The sequence below is a fragment of the Halichoerus grypus genome, chromosome 3 (assembly GCF_964656455.1).
Source record: "Halichoerus grypus chromosome 3, mHalGry1.hap1.1, whole genome shotgun sequence".
In the NCBI taxonomy this organism is placed as follows: domain Eukaryota; kingdom Metazoa; phylum Chordata; class Mammalia; order Carnivora; family Phocidae; genus Halichoerus; species Halichoerus grypus.
Window position 1 is genome coordinate 205,242,267 of NC_135714.1, and position 23,361 is coordinate 205,265,627.

General features: G+C 38.4%; 1 protein-coding gene across 2 annotated transcripts in view; it reads left to right on the top strand.

Moving 5' to 3' along the window:
* CSMD1 (CUB and Sushi multiple domains 1) overlaps positions 1–23,361 on the top strand; it is a 2,059,737-nt gene that overhangs the window by 1,549,652 nt on the left and 486,724 nt on the right. For both annotated transcript variants that reach the window (XM_078069893.1, XM_078069894.1), the window contains exon 11: positions 14,002–14,105. In XM_078069893.1, the coding sequence (XP_077926019.1) occupies positions 14,002–14,105 (104 nt within the window). The remainder of the gene's footprint in view (positions 1–14,001; positions 14,106–23,361) is intronic.

The window sequence follows — 23,361 nt, forward strand, 5'->3', positions numbered from 1 at the left end:
AAATAACCTTTTCACTAAACAAATACGCTAAAAAGAACAGCCTTTTTCTTTTTATCTAGGGCTGGAAATCTTATTGATCCATCATTGTCAGGGTTTTATTGTGTCAGAAAGAAAACAAAGCTAACTTTGATTTGCATTCCTTCAAATATAAACCACTCATTCTTCTGGGTTTGCTATGGAATTCTTTTGGTTATCTTAAACAGCTCTGTGAGATGCATTCCTTCTTTTTTCTTGTTGCTTTGTTTTGTTTAAGTGGGGCCATAACGCACCATTTTTAGACTCCATTCTCAATGTTTTTATCAGCTGCAAAAAATGTGCCTTCCACTATTTTTTTTTTTTTAATTATTGACTAACAACTTTGTTCCAGTTACTTCTTGGCAATCTTAATATCTTCTGCTTTTATCTATAGATCTATAATTTTCTCTTGCAATTCTTTCATCTTTTAGACCTTCAGAGTTCCAGCTAATTTACTGCACGTACCTTCGGTTGATAGATTTCAGTGTTCTGTAAATGTTAATTCTGCATTTCACCACATCTAATCATGCCCTGATTTGTTCTATAGCGGTTACTGTATTGTATTCTTAAATTCCCAGTTTCCCTCCCTCTCTGTTTTTAGTAAACTTCTCTCCTTTTTCCTCCATCTGAGAATATATTTCAATCATTTTCTAAATAATACTGCTGATGCTTTGCTTGCTTCATTTCAGGGATTAGTGAAATTCTTTTGATGACCTCACTGGTTTGTTCTCTCCTTTTATACCATAAGCCACATTGAATGTTCCTCCACTGCTTTAAGTTTGCTTCCTTCCCTGGTGATCTGGTTGGTCTTTGTCATTGTACAATGACTATTCTATATTTTGGACAATTTTATTGGCATTTTGATGGTTTTAGCTCAAGGAATTTCATTCATAATGTTCATCTCTGTCATGTTCACACACCCCCGACTTGCTTCTTTCTTGAAATTTTGTAGATTTCTCTTTACTCTTTAAGAATCCACAGTACCCACATCTTAGTGTTTTGCCAAGACATTTCTCAAGAGAAGCACAATACTATGAAATAAAGAAGGAAGCGTGTAGGTAGAAAACTTTCTCTGGAAATCGGAGGATAAAGGATGCACTTCTGGGTAAAATTGGGAGTTAGGAATTGCTGTGCCAGAATGAAGGCAAACAGTTTTCTTCAGTTGTAAAGACTTATAAGGTTCGGAATAACAGAATCCCTCAGATCTGTGGCAGAATGTGGCCTGACTGGGCAGCCACCAGGAAGTCTGCCATGAGGCACAATGTCAGGGATAACATTGAATACAACCATTACTAACTGAAAACCTGCTGGATACATGTAAGATGAGCACACTTTGCCTATACTGTGCTATTTAACCCCTGAAACCCCGTGGGGAAATGAGCACCACTCTGGTTTTACAGATGAAGACACTGAGGAGGGGTGTACCCCATGGCCTCACTGAGTAAGCTGGTGGGGGAGAGGGAGAAGCAATGCTGGGTCCTCCCTGTGCCTTGCGCATGGTGCACACTCATAGTCCTCGGGAGCCTTGACCCTGGAGATGAAGGACTGTGCAGGTGCATCACAGAAAGAACGGATGTTTCACCTAGTGTTGAGAGAAGGGCCTGGGCAGGGCCTGCAAGGTGGAAATCAGGGACATTCACTGCTCTAGAGAACCATCTGGGAGATTTCGGGACTGGGAGTCCAAGTTCCTCATGCTCCTGTGATTTGATGGTACGACAGACTGCTGCCAATGGAGAAGATACACGTACTTCCCCTGTATGAAGATTTTGCTTCTCCTCCTCTGAATCACTGGTTAAGGTGACTCTTAGCACAGGATAATAGTAACACAGTTACATTTGAAATAATATTATGTAACCATCTTTTTATTAACAGTGCAATGAGTTGTATTTTTTTAAATTTTATTTTATTGTGTTATGTTAGTCACCATACAGTACATCATTAGTTTTTGATGTGGTGAGTTGTATTTTTTAAAGGATTTTAGTATTGGGGCACCTGGGTGACTCAGTTCAGCGTCTGCCTCCGGCTCAGGTCATGATCCCGGGGTCCTGGGATGGAGCCTCCCACCCTGCTGAGCAGGGAGTCTGCTTCTTCCTCTCCCTCTGCCTCTTCCCTCTGCTCTTGCTGTCTCTTTCAAATAAATAAATATTTTAAAAAAACGGTTTTAGTATTTATATGTGGGGCAAAATATAAAGCAAAGATGTCCTAGAAATATCTTTCTCCTAAGTTGTTTCTTTCAAGGTTCTTTTCTTTCTCAGTTGGAAGCAAATCTTGTATGTTATTTGTAGATATGAAAGCTTATTTGTACTTTTTTGGTGGGAAATTTAGATGTGTATTTATCCAGCCTTTATGGCACATACATTTGTACAAGATATCTCTCGGTAATTAATTGTATTTTTTCAGTTGTTTTATGGTTGGTCCTCAGAACCTCAGGCTAAAATGCTTAAAATTTATTTTAAAAATTTGATAATTTTTGTTTCTTAAGAAAGTGTGAAATTTCCCTTAAGATGTGTAATAAATTGCTTTTGGCAGTCACGTTAATAATTTCCAGATATAGATGTTCTCTAGGAGGAAATTCACAGTTTGAAAACTTCTTCTCATAAATAATTTGTAGTTGATGAATCAGATATTTTATAGCTTCTTTTTGCTGGAGTTCCCAATTTTGTGCTCTAAGTTCTCATTCCCTATCCTGTTGACTTCAAATCTACAGTAATTAAGGTATTTACGAATTATCTTCTTCCAAAATGTACAGCTTTTTACTTATTTATTGTGTGCTGTGAGTTTTACATCTTGGAAAATTGTAAAAATATTTTCATGTTCCATATCTCTTTCTAGCATCACAATTTCCTGAACAAACAAGGTATCCAGAAAAAAACAAATATAGTTTACACATCAAAACAACAAAGGGCAAATAAAAAGTAAAGCTTTTTTTTTCAATTATGAAACACAATGTACAAGTTGTGTATGTGTGTGGGGTATGTGTGGTGTTTGTGTGTATGTGGTGTGTGTGGTGTGTATGTAATTTGTAACACACAATGTTACATTAGTTTCAGGTGTACAACATAATAATGCAACAAGTCTGTAGGTTATGCTGTGCTCACAAGTGTAGCCAACATCCGTCACCATACAGCGATATTATAGCACCATTGACTCTATTCTCTGTGCTGTTCCTTTCATCCTGTGACTCACTCATCCCATCACTGGAAACCTGGACCTCTCACTCCCCTCCATCCATTTTACCCATCACCCCACCACCCTGCCCTCTGAGAACCATCAGTTTGTTCTACATTATTTATGAGTCTGTTACTGCTTTTGTTTGTTTGATGAGTCATTTGTTTTTTGTTTGTTTTTTAGATTCCACATATGAATGACATCAGATGGTATTTGTCTTTCTCTGACTGACTTATTTCATGTAGCATTATACTTTCTAGGTTCATCCATGTTGTTGCAAATGGCAAGATTTCATCCTTTTATGGCCAAATATTATTCTTTGGTATATGCATATACACCACTTCTTCTTTATCCATCCATCTATCAGCGGACACTTAGGCTGTTTCTATAGCTTGCCTATTATAAATAATGCTTCAATAATCATTAGGGTGCATATGCCTTTTCAAATTAGTAGGAGGGAGGGGGTAAATACCCACTAGTGGAATTACTGGATCATATGGTATTTCAATTTTTAACTTTTTAAGGAACCTCCATACTGTTTTCCACAGGGACAGTCCCACCAACAGTGCACCAAGGTTCCTTTTTCTCTACATCCTCACCAACACTTGTTATTTCCTGTCTTTTTGATTCTAGCCATTCTGACAGGTGTAAGGTGATAACTTATTGTGGTTTTGATTTGCATTTCCCTGGTGATGAGTGATGTCGAGCATCTTTTCATGTGTCTGTTGGCCATCTGGATGTCTTCTTTGGAAAAATGTCTATCCAGGTCTTCTGCCCATTTTTAATTGGATTATTTGTGGTTTCTTGGTGTTGAGTTTGTGGCAATATTTATTTATCAGAGACTTGAACTAGTCATATAAGAAATAATTGCTACATCTGTATTGTATAAAATCATTTAAGACTGTGATCAGAAAAATAAAACAGAATGACAGTAGGCCAAAAATTTCAAATAAATACTTTAAAAATGAGTATTTCATAAGAAAGGTGAAAAAATATTTTTTTTTATTTTCTTTAAAGATTTTATTTATTTGACAGACAGACAGAGACAGCGAGAGAGGGAACACAAGCAGGCGGACTGGGAGAGGGAGAAGCAGGCTTCCAGCTGAGCAGGGAGCTCAATGCGGGGCTCGATCCCAGGACCCTGCGATCATGACCTGAGCTGAAGGCAGACGCCCAATGACAGCCACCCAGGCACCCCAGAAAATGGAGCTGTATTTTATAACCTCTACTCTTATCTTCCTCATTTATTTGTGACTATGGAATCAAATATCTAAAAAATACTAAATCAACACTCAGAAGTTCCCAGTTTGAGTTCTAAATCTTTCACTAATAATTGCAAAATAAGTCCTTTGTCTTCCCTTGCTTTTATTTTCCACTTCTGAAAACAGGTTGTCAGAATAGTAATAATTTTAAGTCTCCTTATATTCTATATTCAATGTTTGATTACACTCTACTGCTAACCTCACCTCATCCTCTGTTAAAAAGAGATATGAGGGGCGCCTGGTTGCTTAGTTGGTTAAGCGTCTGCCTTTAGCTCAGGTCGTCATCTCATGGTCCAGGGATCGAGCCCCATGGCTCCCTGCTCAGCAGGGAGCCTGTTTCTCCCTCCTCCTCTGCCTGCCGCTTCCCCTGCTTGTGCTCTTTCTCTCTCTCTTCGTAAAATAAATAAATGAAATCTTTAAAAAAAAAAAAAAAAGAAAAAAAAATAGGAGCCAATGTCATTGAACTCCATGATTTTCCTGCCATCAGATCACCCAGCCTGTATTCATACTCTTTATGTGGTTTTCCTTTACATTGTAGGGATTATTGTGTATCTCATTAAAGTCAAAGACACATTCATATTTGCATTCAAGTAGCAGTATTTTTTCTCTCCCGGAAAATCATTTATATCTCAGGTCATGGAATCATCATTGTGCAGTGTATTCTAGTATTTTCCATCTTAAAAACAAAGTCTGCCCTTGGTGACATGCCCTCATTCTGCTCACCCTTGTTAAGGAAGTACTCAGAGGTCTCTTTCGTCCTGTTCTTCACCTCCTTATCTCCCAGTCTCTCAACTACGTTCTCCAACACATCTCCCATCCCTGCAGTGGTGATAGTTTTTTTCCTGCCATGGTCATCAATGTTCTCCATCTAGCCAAACCATGGATCTCATCTCTGTCCTCATCTATGTAAGTTCCCAGTAATATTCAACCCATTTGATCACCGCCTCCTTCTCAAGACCTTCAGTTTCGTGGGGCTTCCACGACACAACTGGTCTTAGTGTCCCTCCTGCTTCAGGGTCTTCTATCTACATGCTTCCTCAATGCCATGACTCCACACACTGGACAGCCCAGGACTCCGTCCTGAGCCCTCTCTGTTTGCACATCCCTTCTGCTTGATACCCGCCTAGTCCTGTTACTTCTATCGTTATCTGTGGCTAATGGTCCCCCGGCTTGCTTCTAGTCCCCAGTATCTCCCTAGCTCTACACTGTTATTTCTAAATGTGTACTTGGCATCTTGATTTTGCTTAATATCTAGGAATGTCCAAAAGTCATGTTAATCTGATCACACTGAAAAGAAAACTCTTATTTTTCTACACAAATTTATCCTCTCCATGCGCAACTATACAACCTGGTTGCCCAAGGAAAACAAAAACAAAACCAAAAACAACAGTCATCTTTGATCACTGTGTTTTAGTAACTCTTATCAGCTAAGCCATGATCACACCTTGAGGACCCCTACTATATATCTAAGCCCCACCCCTTCCCCCCACATCCCCAGCACCACCTCAGGCCCACCCACCATATTCCTGATTGAGACCATTTAACCGTGGCTGAACTCAGCCTGCAGAACTCCTATTTGGTGTGTTCAATGAATGAAGTAAGAAAGGAATTTTTGAAAAACTGAAAAGTTTGATTTATTATATGTCATGCACTCACATGTTTCCAGTAATAATTTGTCTTTCCACATTACTAATGGAAGCAGGCTGAGGACAATAAAAATAGCTATTTACTATACATTTCTTACCATAACACTTTAATGGAAATGCTAGGTAAATAATTTGGGCTTTCTATTTTTTTATTTTAAATATTTTTTGAGATTTTATTTTATTTTTTTAATTTAATTTAATTTTATTTTATTATGTTACATTAGTCACCATACATTACATCATTAGTTTTTGATGTGGTGGTCCACGATTCATTGTTTTCGTATAACACCCATGCTCCATGCAGTACGTGCCCTCTTTAATACCCATCAGTTTGCTGAATAAGTCAATGTACTTTAAGTCTCTTTTCTGTGGGCTAGGCACTATAAAAGGAGAAGGTTAATATTCTGGTTTATAATCTCAGAATTTGGCATTATTGTCAAAATACTCGACTAGCACATGTATGGCACTTGATGTCTGACTGGAGGCCAGGGTATAGGGGAGACAGCTATGCTTTTAGGATAAACACCATGTTCTATTTGTCCAAACTATGTTCCTTGAGACTTTCTCCCATTAACATTTCAAGGAATATTGGGAATTCATATTGACTACTTTCCCACATTTCTAATTTTTACAGTAGCTTTTGCAAATGATCTCTTCATATTACACCATATCCCATATCTGTATATATGTCTTTAATTTCCCTAGCCTATTTGTGTCACTGGCTGGATTTACCAGATTCCCAAAGAAAAGTCGGTTACAGTTTGCCACATATTTGATACAACATTTCATTTGGCTCCTAGTTAACAATGGACAATACAATAAAGGGACAGGAGGAATTCTGTATACATTTTAATGCTGAAAGCTACCGGCATTTATTACATGTTTGTACATTTTGTAAGAATTTATTTATACCACATTATTGCATACCAACTTTTCACATTCATCATTTATGGATATAGGCATATTTTTCAACCTAAATAAGGATATTAAAGGTCTATTCACTTAGCAAATAATATATATATTCCCGTGGTGTTACCAGTAGATGTAAATTATTAATATTTTATTATAGATTGGAAAGAACAAAGTGTAATTATAGGTTTATATGAATATGATGGTCTCTCAATTCATCATAAGTTAAGTATGGTTAAATTAATAATAATAATAATAAATAATTAAGTGACAAGCTGCTGTATCAAAAGCATGAACATACATAGGAAAAAATTAATTTCCTTAGCCTTCAGATATAGATGGATACCCAGCATTTTGTGACTATTTAGTGATATCAAGAGAACTCCTTTAATTTGAATAATGTTTGTGACAAAAACTTCTTAAAACATAATGACAAACTCTAAGTTACTGGTGAGATGGAATAGTATGTGACTAATCTACTTTATCACAAAGCCTATAGCTACAGAAATAAAGTATAGGAATTCTTTTTGTGGCCTCTTTGAAAATTCCTGGAGTTTCAGCTTTTCCACACAGCCAGGGTCGTGAAGTTTTTTGACCCTTGGCACATCTTTTGAAACTACTGTGTCAACTGAGGAGTTATGAACTGCTTCTGAGAATAAATATGTGATTTGTCATATCTTAGCATGAAAAAAGCAGATCCTGCTGTGCTATTAAAAACATTATATGCTATGGGTTGATGATTAATTGCTATGTGCTTCAGCACCTTGGGCTATATTTACTTCGGAAAATGGTGTGCACGTGCATTCGAGCATACGTTTGCACATGTCTGTGTATACCTGCAAAGATGGATTGAAGAAGTTTATTTTTGGAGTGCAGTGGCGGCCCCGGTATTAAACAAGTAAATACATTAAAAGGCAGATGTATAACACAAACCACTGTGGGGTGATTACTCATGGCAATCATCCAACCAAAGAAGTTTCCTACGGAAAGACTTAGAGCAAACAGGAAATGGAGAAGGAGGTGTTATTTCTAGTCCAGAAGATGTGAACTTCTAGAGAGGGTAGGGGAAGACCTGCCTTGAGGTAACCAGTTGCCCTTCTTTCCTTTTTGCCTGGTTAGCTGCAAGGTAGAAAAGTGGAGCCCCCGGGAAAACCCATTCATCCTCAGGAATGTGTCAACTTCAGCTCCTGCTTCCAGGAGCAAGTCAGATTTCATCTGTTGGCAATATCATGAGAGCTCTTAAGGAGCCAGGCTTCAGAAAAAAAGGTATAAGCACCACTGAATATAGAAGCATAGCTGAAACATTCAGAATGGTGCAATTTTGTCAGAGCGTTGCTGGAATATTTTAGCTATCATCGTTGGTGCTATTTTTTGCTCATTCCCACTCATGAGGACGGCCCAACAAGTACATACTAATCGTGGCTCTAAGATGGTGCCACAGAGTTGCGAGCTATTTCGGAATATACTTTAAACAAATCCATTGCTTACTTTATAGCTATCGTAGGGATGGGGTCTAGTGCAGCCTGTTTACATGTAATGAGATATACCAGAGTTAAAGATGAACTCAGCATCGCTGTGTTGGTCTAGGTCATAGCACTGACAGAAGAGCTAAAAAAAATCCTTACCTTTTGTTTGTTAGCTTTTGTTTTCCATTACATCCCTACCTGCTTTCTTATTAAGAACACTGAGGAATAATTAGGTAGAAAAACAGGGTGTGTACCCTCCTAGAAGAATTAAGGCAAGTGACATGTATGGGAAATATTACATATAGGTTCCATGGGTTTGGAGAATTTTTTAAGTAGAGTTCATTTTGAATTAATTATGCAGACTCTGATAGCAAAATAACATTCTCCTTAGGTAAAATATATGATTTACTCTTTATAAGAAACAAAGATTCTATTCATTCTTTAAAAGGAAACAAACTTGTATGTATGGATGTATGGATGTATTAAAGGCTTTTAAAAGCAGTTTTAGGTTCATAGCAAAATTAAGATGAAGGGACAAATTTTTCATAAACCCCTACCCCACCCCTACCCCACACAAGCACAGCCTCCCCCACTGTCAACATCCCCACCAGATGGTACATTTGTTACAACTGATGAACCCACACTGACATGTCATCATCACCCAAATTCCAGAATTTACATTAGGGTTCACTCCTGGTGTTGTAGATTCTATGGGTTTGAAAGAATGAACATGTACCCACCATTATAGTTTCATAAAGAGTATTTTCATGGTCCTAAAAATCCTTTGTGCTCCACCTAAAGACTTGTATTTATTGGCATCTCCGATTTGTCATATTTCACATAAAAATAATACATAGTTATATTATGCTTGGTTTGTATCAGTTTGGCAAATCTTTCCTTCCAAGTCTTACTAGCAATTAAAATAAAACAGAGATAATACAGATTTATTTAAAATTCACCATAAATCACTGTTTCTGCTTTAATTTACTCAACAGTCTTTCACATGGGAACACATAATTAATTTCTACAGCACAGGGAAATTTTAAGTTCATAGACATAGGTGTAAATGGTGACTTAGCCACACTCCTATACCTACACGTGCTAGTAGAAAGGGTTGCTCAGGGTGAATTATTACTGTATCCTTCTGTGAGGCACCACCTTGTATGTCCAGCTTGGGGTCAGAAGAGGGACACGAAATCAGGAAAGGGAAATGGGATACCTTTTCAGCCCTCTCCCCACCATTTCTAATGCTAATTTAAATTACAACAGCACCTGCTGCCCAATTTAAACGGTTCTGTTTCTGTTTCGTCTTGAAATGTGTTTTTGTACTGATAAAACTTAGCATTAGGGACAATTGATTTAGTAACTTGCTCTTTTAAGAAGACCCTTTGTTGATAAGCACACCACTAGTTTGAGTGGTGGTAACAGTGTGTTTAAAATGTACTTATACAAATGAAAAGATTTGCACAAAGCCTGTTCATGATAGAAGACTGGCACATTAATTTGCCTTGAATATATGAATAAATGAGGAATTAATGAACAATCGGAAGCACAGAGAAGGAGAGATATGGAAGAATCATGTAAGGAATTAATACTTAAATGTTTTTAATTGTTCCCAGAAGATAAACTTATTGGAATAAGCTCACCCCAGGATATATATTATAGATATTGTTTTACATTCCTTTTACAAAGGTTGAGAAACAAGTCTTCCATATATTTTTAGAAGTACCTGATTTAGAAATGTTTAAAGAGAGTCTAGTGTTTTATTTTCATGGAGTCTATAGGGGTTTTGATTATACAAAAAGAAGCTCATAATGAGGACTTACTCAGACCAACTCTCTTACAACAGTGAGATGCTGAGAATTGGTAAAAAAAATAGAAAATATTACAAAACGCCAAGAACATATTTTAAAAATTGCACCGAGTCCATACTGAGCAGCATCTCTTTCTCACAGGCCTGAGATTCTGTTTGGAGGTTGAAAAAGTAAACGATTTCATCTATTGTCATTAAGAAATCTTCACTTGTAAATGTTAAATTCTCTAATTATTCTATATTTATCAGCATATTCCCCTGTGGGTTTTACATTTTTTGAAGTCTAGAACTTTGTCCTTTTTTTTTTTTTTCTTTTTCCTTCCTATTTTACCTATTAAGGAATCTGTATTTACAACAATTAAAAGTTTTGTGATTACTCTGTGTTTATCAAAATACCCCCTTGTGGACTTTAAGTTCTTCCGAAGGCCAGAATTTTGTGCCTCTCCTCTTTGTTTTAATTCCTGGCACTGTGGCCTGGACAGAGTAGGCATTCAATAAATCCCAGGAGATTGAACCACTTGTTGCCATCAACAAGTGGAGCGGGCACGGTGTCTGCCCTCACGGCATTTACCCGTGGAAGGGTGTGAGGCAGGCAGTGCAAGAAGAGCCACACAAAATCCCAAAAGGTGAAACACTGTGAAGAGAAGAGGCTCCGTTGACAAAGAGACGGATTGCTTTGGACAGAATGAGCAGGGTCAGCACCACCGAGAAGCAGCCATTATGCAAAGACTTGAAAAATATAGAGCTGCCTTCTGTAGGGGACAAGTCAAGGCAGAGGGGAGGGCATGCATGTGTTTAAGGAACCAAAGAAACCACTTTGGTCCCCGAATCACTCACAATGCCAAATATATCCCAGCATTATTCATATTCACATTAGCCAAGATCATGAAAACAACCTAAGTGTCCATCGGCAGGTGAATGGATAAAGTAAAGATGCGTGTATTTGTGTATATATACACATACACAGGGAAATAGTATTCAGCCTTAAAAAAGGAGATACTTCCATTTGTAACAGTTATTGATGAACCTGCAAGACATTATGCTTAGTGAAACAGATCTATAAAGAAAAAAAAATGTATCACCTCATTTACCTGTGGAATCTAACAAAGTCAAATACGTAATACCAATGAGTAGAACAGTGACCACCAGGCAGCAGGGAGTGGGGGAAACGGGGAGATGTTGGTCAAAGGGTACAAAGTTGTAGTTACATAAGATGAATAAGTGGAGCGATTTAATAATGTACAGTATGGTGGTTACAGTGAATAATGTTGTATTGAAAACTGGAAGTTTGCTAAGAGTACAGATTATCACCATACTCAAAAAATGGTAACTATGTGAAGAGATATGTTAATTAATTTGACTGCAGTAATCATTTCACTATGTTTATGTGCATAAAACATCATGGTGTACACCTTACGTATATCCAGTTTTTATTTAAAAACGTATTTATGTGGGGCGCCTGGGTGGCTCAGTGGGTTAAGCGTCTGCCTTTGGCTCAGGTCATGATCCTGGGGTCCTGGGATCGAGCCCCAAGTCCAGCTCTCTGCTCAGTAGAGAGTCTTCTTCTCCCTCTGCCCCACTCTCCCACTTGTGCCCTCTCTCTCCCTCTCTCAAATAAAGAAATAAAATCTTTAAAAAAGGTATTTACTCAACATTATTTTTCACTTGCATCTCTGCCCATCCCTGATTGAGAAATGATGGCAAATTTCATTATAAATGTGAGTTTCTGTTTTAATACCAGGTGGAATATTTACAGAATGCCACAGTGTCTGACTCACTACAGGTTCTTTGCCCAAGACTGGGCATACATTTTCTCTTTTTATGGAGCATTAATAGCATGGAGTAAAGATTATCCTCTGACAACAGGCTCTGGCTGATCGTTGAAGCTAACCACTGACGAAAGCCGCCCTGATACCCTTTGCCTTGGCTGGACAAAATCACAGAATGGCCATTTTTACACACCTAATGAAAGCACAGTTATGTAGTGAGACCCCCTGTGTGTGACTCATTACAAGTTGTCCAACCATGACCCTCAGACATTAATGGATTATCATTGCTTCCCTGCAGGGTGCTGCACAAGGCAGGACCGGATACATGTGTCAGGAAGGTGATGGGAATGCACCTGCCGGTCTCAATGATGATCCTTCAATTCTTTTATTCTCTTCTTGTTGGACCATGGTCACTTATAAATAGACCCATGAGAAAGAAAAAAAAAAAAGAAAGAAAGAAAACCAGGCTCAGGTCCTAAGCTTCATATGCAATATCGATCTGGCTGGCCACAGCTGTCAGCCGCAGCACGTGTTTCAGAGGGCTGAAATAACGTACTCCCACAAACACTGCGATTTGAAAGAGTAGACTTTTATAATAAATTATAATAACTCTATCACTAATTTTAGTAGGAAGTTCAAATAGCAAATTTAATGTGTTCCATATTAGCAGTGATCGGAAAAACACCTAGTTAGAGCCTGCTCAGGACTGCACACCTTAAGTTGGGTATTAGCTGGAAGCCTGCCTTTCTTCTGGTGCCACATACTCTTTCCTTTCAGGTCTAACAAACAGCCATTTGGTTGTTTATTAGATCCCATCAAAATGTATTTCCAGTATTATGGTTTCTGTTCTTCCTGTCCTGTATTCCTTCTCTGATTCCTGCCTCTCTTGATGTATCTATCTTTTCTATTGGTCTATCTACCTATAATTTATATTTATCTATCCATTTACTATCTATATCACTTTCTTCTATTATTCCATCATTTATCATCTATCTCTTTCATGTCTCTATTGATTGACCAATCTATCTCTGTATCTCTTATCAATCTTTTATCTGTATCTGTCTTTTATCTATCGATCTATTGATCTGTCTATCTATAACTTCTATATATCTGTCATCTATTAATTACTTTCATATCTATCCATTTATCTATCATCTATCTATAATCTATCATCTACCTAACTCCCCATTCCTTTTCCTTGCTCTCTTTGCCACTCAGGTTTCTAGTTTAATTTCATGACATCTCTTACTCTCTTTCTCCTTGATTCCAATATTGGTCATGGAAGAAAGCATTTCTTCTTTCAGGAGAAAAGGACCCTATGCTCTATAAAAAGAAATTCATAGAATCATAATATATAGCTGTATCAGTCATAAACCGATCATATCTAGTTGGTATGGTGTCAATCACCACGACAGAGGTGTTCTTTAAGAAATAAAGCTTCAAGGCTTTGCAAAGTTAAATGTAGAGGGAAACTTTCTAGCCTCAGGAGATCTTTGTAATATGTTAATAGGGATAATTAAATAAAATCTGCATACATTACTCTAAAAATATTTATTTCAGAGTGTTTGGGTGTCCTCAAAGTATATTAAAAGAAATATTAAAAGAATTAACATATGAGATATATTTAAAAAGAATTAAAAAAAAGAATTAATGAACAATTCTTTTGCTTATATTATTTTTGGGTCCTTCTAAGCACTGTAAAAACAAATATTTGACAGACATCTGACTTAAAGCGTAATATGGGTTAATTTCACTTTTAGTGCTGATAATCAGTATCCCTGGAGTGTTAGCAGTTTTGAATTCTTTACGATTCCGTCACTGAGGGTCTTCAAATGTATACAAGCGTCTGTAGATAATATACCATGATCCGTAGTCACACTGGAACTGGATACTCACGCCCTGAAGTCACGGGAAGTCCCCGCGAGGCTAAATAAGGATCTCTGCTCTGTTTAGGTCATCAAGCTGGCGTTCGAGGAGTTCGAGCTGGAGCGGGGCTATGACACGCTCACGGTGGGCGACGCTGGCAAAGTGGGCGATGCCCGGACGGTCTTGTACGTGTAAGTACGGGCGCAGCGTCTCGTGCCCTCGGGCGTGCGGCCGTGTGCCAGCCTGGATGGGTACTTGCCGAGCCAGTGGGGCCCAAGTCTGATGTCACATGAGAACTAATTCAGGATTACGTTTCCTCTGTTTCGATTTTTTTCCCCCTCAAATTATTAAAAACTATGGCAAACATCAGAATATACAGAAGAGTGGTGGTTTCTCGACCAGCCCCTCCTTCTTGGCATTCTCTCCTTCCCTGTGGCATCACCTTCTCAGTGTTCCTGGAAGTCCAAGTACTGTCTAGAGTAACACCGTGGGTCTTACCAAAGCCCTCGCAGTCTGAGAGCTCGTGCTGCAAGTACAGAGGTCGGGGGGCAATAGCACTGGGGTCACTGACTGTGTGTCTGTGGCACTCGGCATGCAGGGTCCAGAAAAATACAATCACAGCCCTGATAGGAAAATTAGCCCACGAATGCCTGCCCTGCCACTTGCGAGGGGAGTCAGTCTGCCCTGCAGTGCTGTACCGCGACGTCCTTCCCTGCTCTCCCGTGTTGCACCCTGAGGACACTTCTGTCCCTTTCAGGAGACCCATGCTATCCAAACTGAGAACATGATCTGGGAGAATCCGCACGGAGGGAAACGTCTTTGTGGCTTTTCCTCCAGCGGTAGCTGCTTAATCGATGGCTTCACGTAGCAGCTCCTACCACTACCAAGCTAGAAGCCTCTTTCTTTAATGGAGGTTATTCTGCCATTTTCCACCTTTTTCTTTCTTTTTTTTTGGTTTACTTGTACAATGCTCAGGCTTGCTTTTTGTTTGTGGGGGATCTTGCCCCTGATACTGTGTAGGATTGCAGGGTTCTTATCTCACAGAGTCGAGGAATGAATCTCACGGACACAGAAGGGTGAAGTGAAGTGCAAGTTTATTGAGTGAAGGTGATAACAGAAAAGAAAGAAAAAGCTCTGGAGAGTGAGAGGGGTCCCAAATGGGTGGCCACCGCAGGCTTTTATGGTCAGTCTTTTATAGAAAACTGACCAAAGAGCTTCCGAGATACCTCATCTATAACATTTAAGACAAACAAGGTGGATTTGTAACTATCATGTAAATATCTTGTCTATACTTAGGACAGACAAGGTGGATTGTTATGTTCCCTTCTCTTTGGTTAATATCTTGTCTGTAACATTTCTCCACACCTGGGATTTCTGTGAGCCTGGCCACCTAGCCCCCTGTGTGAGCCCACTCAGGGGAGTCAGAGGTCTCCTAACTCTCCCTGCCTTTACCTTAACCCTTTTCTTATTCAATACCTTCAACTTATTATTCTGCTAGAGAAAAACAGTACTGGCTATTATACTCACTCATTCTATATATACCAGTTCCTTATGAGGTAATTCACATTTTTAAAAAGTGCTGTAGATGAACATGCTGTCTGTGCCTTTAACAATGAATGGGCCCATATTCTGAATACATTGGTAATGTACCCTTGTCATTTATTATATATTGGACATCTTTCCCTACCAGTACATGACTCTATCTCATCTTCTTATGGGTCAGTTACACTAATAATAATAATTAAAATCATGTTACTGGCCGGAGATTTATGATAATAATTATAATAATAGCATTAGTAATATCATAGCTAATATTCACTGAATATCTCCTATATCATGTGCTGGGCTAAATGCCTAATACATATTATCTTATTTAGTCCTTACCTTAATCCTGTAAATTAGGGATTAATAGTATCCTCATATTATAAATGACAAGACTAAGACGTAGGTAGATTAAAGGATTTACCCCCAGGGCGCCTGGGTGGCTCAGTCCTTAAGCGTCTGCCTTCAGCTCAGGTCATGATCCCAGGGTCCTGGGATCAAGTCCCGCGTCCGGCTCCCTGCTCTGCAGGGAGCCTCCTTCTCCCTCTCCCTCTGCCTACTTGTGCTCTCCCTCTGTCAAATAAATAAATAAAATCTTTTAAAAAAATTAAAAAAAAAATAAAGGATTTACCCCAACTTAAAAACCTATGACACGTTGATATGTATATACTGGTATACACTGGATATATGTAGATACTTAAATCCAGTTATTGTTCTCGTGTCTGCTTCTTATTGTTGCATATGGATACGACATGTTTCTTAAGGGATTCTCATTGATGGTCTTTTGCCTTCCCCCGCCTACCTCATCCTTTGCATTTATAAGCAGCCATGCAGTAAACAACTCTGTACAAATACCTCGCCACACTTGTTTCGTATGCCTCCAGGGAAATTTGCAGCAGGTGAATTTTAGGGGTAAATGGTAACTTCATTTACATTGTTATCTTTCCCAAAAATTTCCCCTAAATATTTCTTGGTAGAAACTTTTCTGTTCCTCTGCCACATTATATGAAGGTCCCTATTCCCCCACCCTCACCAAATAGTTACTCTTTTTTTGCCAAATCATTAGATGGGAATTGCCTCTATTTATAAGAATATCTTTCCTGCAGGGTGGAGCCCTGACATCTGTGTTGTTTGTAAGCTGCGACGCTGATTGCACGCTCACGGCCTGCTGTTGGTGTGCGGGAGTATTTGTCAGCACTGACAGAGTGCATAGGAATGGGGCCAGAAGGCCAAAGATGGAGTTTCTGGTTCTAGCTTTGCTCTTAACCACCTCTCCTACCCTGAGGGAAGTCACTTTACCTCTCTGTACCTCTGTTTTCATGCCTATAAAATATGTATAATAAACTTTTCCTGCCTGTGGCAAGGAGCAAAATGAACTACTGCATGTTAAAGTGTTGCAGAGTTAAGAAATGTAACCCACAAGTGAAGTAGCTTTATTATTACCATAACAGCTAATTTAAGAAAGGTGTCACTAAAGCAAATGAGAGAAAATTTTAAATAAACGCAAAATATAAAATATAAACGGAGCAAAGTAATGCCATATAAAATCCCTTAGGTCACTATTAAAGATCTAAAGTCAGACACCCATTTTTTAAATGCTTTTTGTTGTTAAGAGAACAAGAGCAAACTATGTATTACATTGACATAAGTGTCATTAGAACTTCCTCTCCATAGCTCAAATCTATAAATGAAAAACTAAATAGCCAACTGTATCAAACTGAGATGCCCTTTGGGAGACATAATGTTACAAGGATCAGCTGGGCATCTAATCAGCTGCAGAGAGAAAAGAGAAGCCACTGATACATTTTCTTAGTATACAAAATTACAGAGAAAGAAAGAAACCAGTCAGAGAAGCACAGCTGGGTCTTCAAATAAACAGGTACTTTTATAGAATACATCAACAAATATTTTTGAGTACTTATATGCTAAACTTTATTCTCAGCACGGAGTTGAAAATCTAATTGGAGAGATGGCAGATACATGGGGCTAGTTATATACCAGACAGAGTATAAAATCACTGGATCTCATGATGCAGATTTCAAATAAAATATGAGCTAAAAATCTTCTTTATGGAAGACTAGTATTTACTACCTCAGGCTCACTATGTTATCATAGGTTCCTCCTTTTGGGGCTGGGGGGGATGGAATTCTAGGCTTGGATTTTCAGGAAGAATCTAGAGAGTGAGCTACCTAGCCAACTCATCCTAAATGTGGTTTTCAATTTTTGAATTTTTGTTAGTGGTGTTTTAGTTTCTTAACATTCTCGGCACAAAAAGAGAACAACTGAATTTAGGAGACCCTTTTATTCTAATCTTCCCAAGAGATGAATGAATTTACTCAGGTTATTTTTACAGAGGGACAAGCTTAAAATTAAATAAGTTACTTAACAAATCTCTGTTGAGATCCATCCAAGAATATATATTGATAATTGTCTCGAATTTAATTTGCAGAAGAATTGCATCTGGAATTCCCTCTGGCCTTTTGTTATTAGCAATTGGTGGCTGGGAGATTGCCTTAATTTCAGGTTATAGGTTTTAAATGTCTGTGCCTCTAAGGGGATGAATAGCCAACCTCAGGGAAGTCTGAGAGTATTACTGCCTCTGTCCTGCTAGATTTGTGGATTAACTGCAAAGGATACTAGTTGTTACTAATGGTCAGTTATCTATTATTTCTGAAACTGCTTCTTGTTTCTAGAAGCCTCCCAAGCCCTTGTAAACTGTGGCCACATCCCCCTGCTGTTGTCGGCAAATCCTGAGCCGAAGGGCATCATTCTCTTTTTATTAAAAGACTGTGGAACAGCCACATAACAGCAAACACTAAAAACTGATGTTTCCCTGTTTATATATCTTTGATATCATCAGACGAGCCAATCAATATATCTCTTAGTGCTTTGGGGAAAAGCTTGAGCAGTTTATGTTAGGAAACAGTACATAAAGATAGCTACTTAAAGGCTTTCTCGATAAAAACCCATGTTTTCGCGATTAGAAATCGAGTACGCTCCTTAGGTTCTTGGCAGTCTGGAGTCACATGATCACAAGCGTCTTTCTTCCTATTCTCATCCTCCTAATGGCATTGCCTGTGCGCGTGGATACATCTGATAGCGCAGATCGGACTCATGCTACACCACCGTTCTTCACTCAGACTTTATCCACGGTAGCTTTCCTGTCTCTGCCTCTTTAGCTGGGAGGCTTCTTCCTCGATTCTTTGAAGAAATATTTATTGCAATTCAGACATTATAGCAGGATTTGGGGGGGAGAGGGGCGTCAGGGGAATGGCCAGCCGGTGGAGAAGGCAGAGGCTGCCCAGCCTTTGTTAGATCCCTGGAGAGGACGAGCAGAGCAGGACACTCTCCATGCGCTACAGTGTCCAGATTCTCTATTCCAACAACCCTATCAGTGGGGAAATAAATAGACTGCTGAACATCAGCATTTTAGGTTTGGGATACCAGCTGTTTCAGAGGTGTCTGGGAGGGCAAGCTCACCCAGGACCTTGGGGCCCCATGGGAAGTTCTTTGGAGGCAACCTTCTTATAGGGGAGAAGCCAAAAGTCCCAAGGGAAGCAAAGCTCACCTGCGGTGCCTGCTGGAGATGGAGTGGGGTGAATGCCATCTGATTTGGGGCCCTGACAACCTGAGCCACTTTCCAAATGTTCTGCGCATTTTGTCACCAGTGTTGACTCACTGTGGCTGCTGTTCTCTAAGAAGCCAAGAAATACCCGTCTTTCTTTACACGCTCTTAACCCGAAGAGATAAGGATCTCTTTTCCGTGAATCATCAGTCAAAAGCATTTCAAGTTTGTATTGTGTGTTTTTGACATTAAATTAACTCAAAGGCTAAGTTATTCTCTCTCGGGGGGTATAAGAGCATTTAAAACAATAAGGGACATCCATTTACAGTGCAACAAGCCTGCCTGTCTTATGCCTTTCAGCCTCAAAGGATTGTTGTATGTGTAAAAAGGAATGGTTAATAAAAAATTAGTTTAAAAACATTGGAAGTACAATGCAACAAGAAAATATTATATTACTATAGTTATTATTTCTGCTTTAATATAGTGAAACATGCAGGGTTTGACGGTGTCCTGAGTCATCTTTGGAAATGGAAGATACTAGAGAGGAGGAAGGGAGGGGGATTGAACTGTCATTTACTGAATCTGCACCTGCATTGTCTCATGGCAATCTTGTGATAAAGGTATTATTTCCACTTGCTAGATGAAACATGGAGAGATTTAATTTATGGTCATGAAGGCAGGAGATTGCTCAATGGATATCTGAACCTAAGATGCTGATACAAAGTGACTCTTACTCACTTTTTCATCCATAACCAAACATCACAACCAGGATACTGACACTGATAAAACTCATCAATCTTAGACTTTCCTGGTTTTACTTCTATTCATGTGTGTGTGTTAAATTCTAAATTCGGCTCATGTATCCACCACCAGTCAAGACACATATAGTCCCCATCTTACAAATCTCACTGGTGTTGCCTTTTGTCATCACCTCTGTCTCCCTCTCCCGCACTCCTCCCTGATGCTGAAAGCCACTCTGAACTCCATCTGTAAAATAGTATCATTGCAAGAATGTTATATACATTGAATCACAGAGTATAACCTTTTGTGATGGTCTTTTTTCACTCAGCAACATTCCCTGAATATTGAAAATTGAGGAATAGTTCTGTCCTTTTCATGACTGACTCAAATTTCATGATATGGATGTGCCACTGTGAGTTTAACATCTACCACTGCAGAGCATCTACCGTTGTTTCCAAATTGACTATCATGTCTGCACAGGTTTTAGTGTGAGCATGAGTTTTGTTTTGTCTTGGATAGATCACTCGCATGGTATTGCTGCCCTGTACGTTAGTTGCATGTTTTGTTTTATAAGAAACTTCCAAATGATATTGAGCATCTTTTTCTTGCCTTTTTTTTTTTTGCCATCTGTACATTCTCTTTGGTAAATTGTCCATATGTCTTTTTATTATTTTCTGATTGGATTATTTAACATTATTTTTTAAGAGTTCTTTGTAGGTTCTTAGGGTGCCTGAGTGGCTCAGTTAGATAAGTGTCAGACTCTTGGTTTTGGCTTGTGTCATGATCTCATGGTTGTGAGATCGAGCTCTGCATCAGGCTCTGTGCTTAGCAGGGAGCCTACTTGGGATTCTCTCTCCCTCTGTCCCTCCCCTCCCCACTGAAACTCTCTGGAAAGAAAAGAAAGAAAGAAAGAAAGAAAAGAAAAAGAAAGAAAGAAAGGAAAGAAAGAAAGAAAAGAAAGAAAAAAGAAAGAAAAAGAAAAAGAAGAAAAGAAAGAAAGTTCTTTGTATATTCTAGATAATAGTCCTTTATAGATTATGTGGTTTGCGATTATTTCCCCACAGTCTGTTACATGTCTTTATATCTTATTCATATAAGTCTTTACAGGGCAAACATTTTTTAATTTTGATGTGTTCTAATTTATGAACTTTTCATAACTTGTGCCTTTGGTATCAAGTTTAAGGAGTCTGCTTTTCTTAGGTATTAGTACTTTTAGCTGTTTTAGTGCCTATGCCATTCTATATAAATTTTAGAATAACCTTGTATATATCTATAAAGTTGTTGGTGGGATTGTGATAGGAATTGCCTTACACCTGTTGAACAGTTGGGAGAGGATTGAGTCTTCCATTTCATAAATATAATATTTGCTGCCATTTATCAAATGTTTTTTATGTGTCATTTGATGTGAATATAAAATTTGTTAGCTAGTTCATATTGTGGATTACATTACTTGACTTTTGAATACTGCCAGTCTTGCATGCCTGGAATCAATTCCACTTTAGCGGAGTGCAGGGAATGGCCAGCAATCCCTGCACTGGCAGATGAAAGATGACTCCAAACTTTGCTGTGAAAGAGAGGAGAAGGCAAGGGGGTCAACGCTCAGAGACCAAGACCCTTTGCTCTTTTTTGCTCCCACTTTTATTAGTCCTTCAGGATAATCACAAATCCTTATCACTGTTTCTCAAGCACGTGATGTGTGACAAGGGGTCTTACTGACACTGGGAGAATCTGTTTACGAGAAAGTTACAATATGCTAATCTCCGTGTTCTGCAAGTTCTGCTAAACAGTGTAAGGGACAATGCATACATCTCTAGATCACAGAGCGGCTGTTTGGGCAAAGAAGGCTTTGGGGAAGGCAACTCCCTGTGGCATTCCAACGGCAGAGTGGTCACGCAGGCCTCGGCATTCCGAAGGCCTACGCCTTTCTCTGAAACCTTCCATCGCCCCCAGTGGCCTCCATGTTACATTTTAGCAAGCCAGGTGTTATGGCTGATTTCATGCTCTACATTAACCCCAACAGTGGAGAATAATTCTTGTTGCACATTATTGGATTAAGTTTTCTAGTATTTTACTGAGGATATGTGTGTCTATGTTGATAAGACATATTGGTCTTGTGGCCTCTTCCTTCCTTCTTTCCTGCTTTCCTTTCTTTTCCTTCCCTTTCCCCTCCCTTTCTTCCTCCCTTCCTTCCTTCTTTCCATTCACTTTCTCCAGTTTTAACATCAGATTAACACTGGTCTCATTTAATGACTTGAGAAGTATTCCTACCTCTGTTATTTTCCAGAAGAGTTTATAAAAACTTAGTGCTAATTCTTCTATAAAAGATTGGTAGAATTATCTAGTGAAACTATCTAGGTCTGAAAATTTCTTTTGAGGGAGCTTTTAAATTACAACATCAATTTCTGTAATGGTTATAGGACTATTTGGATTGTCTATTTCATCTTGGTTGAATTTTGATAGTTTGTGGTTTTCAGGGAATTGTTTCATTTTTAATAACCTGTCAAATTTCTGAGTCTAAAGTTGTTCATAATGTTTCTTTATTATCTTCTTAATGACTGCTGAATCTGTAGTAATATCTACTATTTTGTTCCTAATATTGGTAATGTGTGTCTTCTCTCTCTCTCTCTCTCCCAATCTTCTAAGAAGCTTATCAATTACATTGATTTTTAAAGAAATAGCTTTTGTTTCTTTTATTTCTATTTTTTCTCTATTTACAATTTTATTGACTTCTGATACTTGTCATACTTTTCTCCAGCTCCTTTGGGCTTATTTTGCTTTGCTTTTTGTAGTTTATTGATGTTGGAACATAGGTAATTATTTAATTCCTTTTCTCCTATGTTATGTAGTTATTTTAGTACTATAAATTGTCCTGTTGGCACTCTTTTAGCTGTATCCCAGATATATATTTTTTTTAATATGTTTTGTTCTCATTTTGATTCTGTTCTTTGTTTGTTTCACTTGAAACTTTCTCTTTGGATCATGGATATGTGTTGTTTAATTTTCATGTGTTTAGAGATTTTCCTGTTGCCTTTTCGTTAAGAAATTCTAGTTCAATTCTATTGTGGTTAGAGAACACATTCAGTATTATTTCAATGTCTTTAAATGTGTTGAGGTCCATTGTCTGACCCTGAATGTGGTCTTCCTTGGTGAATGTTCCACAGGAGCTTATAAAGCATGTGTGTTCGGCTGCTGTTGGGTGCAGTGTTCTGCATGTCAGTTAGATCCTGTTGGTTAATTGTATTATTCAGATCTTCTATAACCTTGCTGATTTTCTTTCTAGGTGGTATACCGGGCTGTTAAAGTCCTCAACTATACTGTGGATTTGTTATTTCTTCTCTCAACTCTATCAGTTTTGTTTCGTGGATTTTGAAGGTCTGATTTTTGTTGTCTGCACATTTAGAATTTATGTGTCTTCCTGGTGGGTCAACCATTTTATCATTGTATAATGTCTCACTTTATTTCTAGAATTTTTTGTTTGGTTTATTATTTTTATTTAATATAATTTATTTTATTTTATTTTAGAGAGAGAGCACCATGAGCTGGTGGGGGAGGGGCAGAATCTTAAGCAGGTTCCACATTCAGTGCAAAGTCCAACTTGG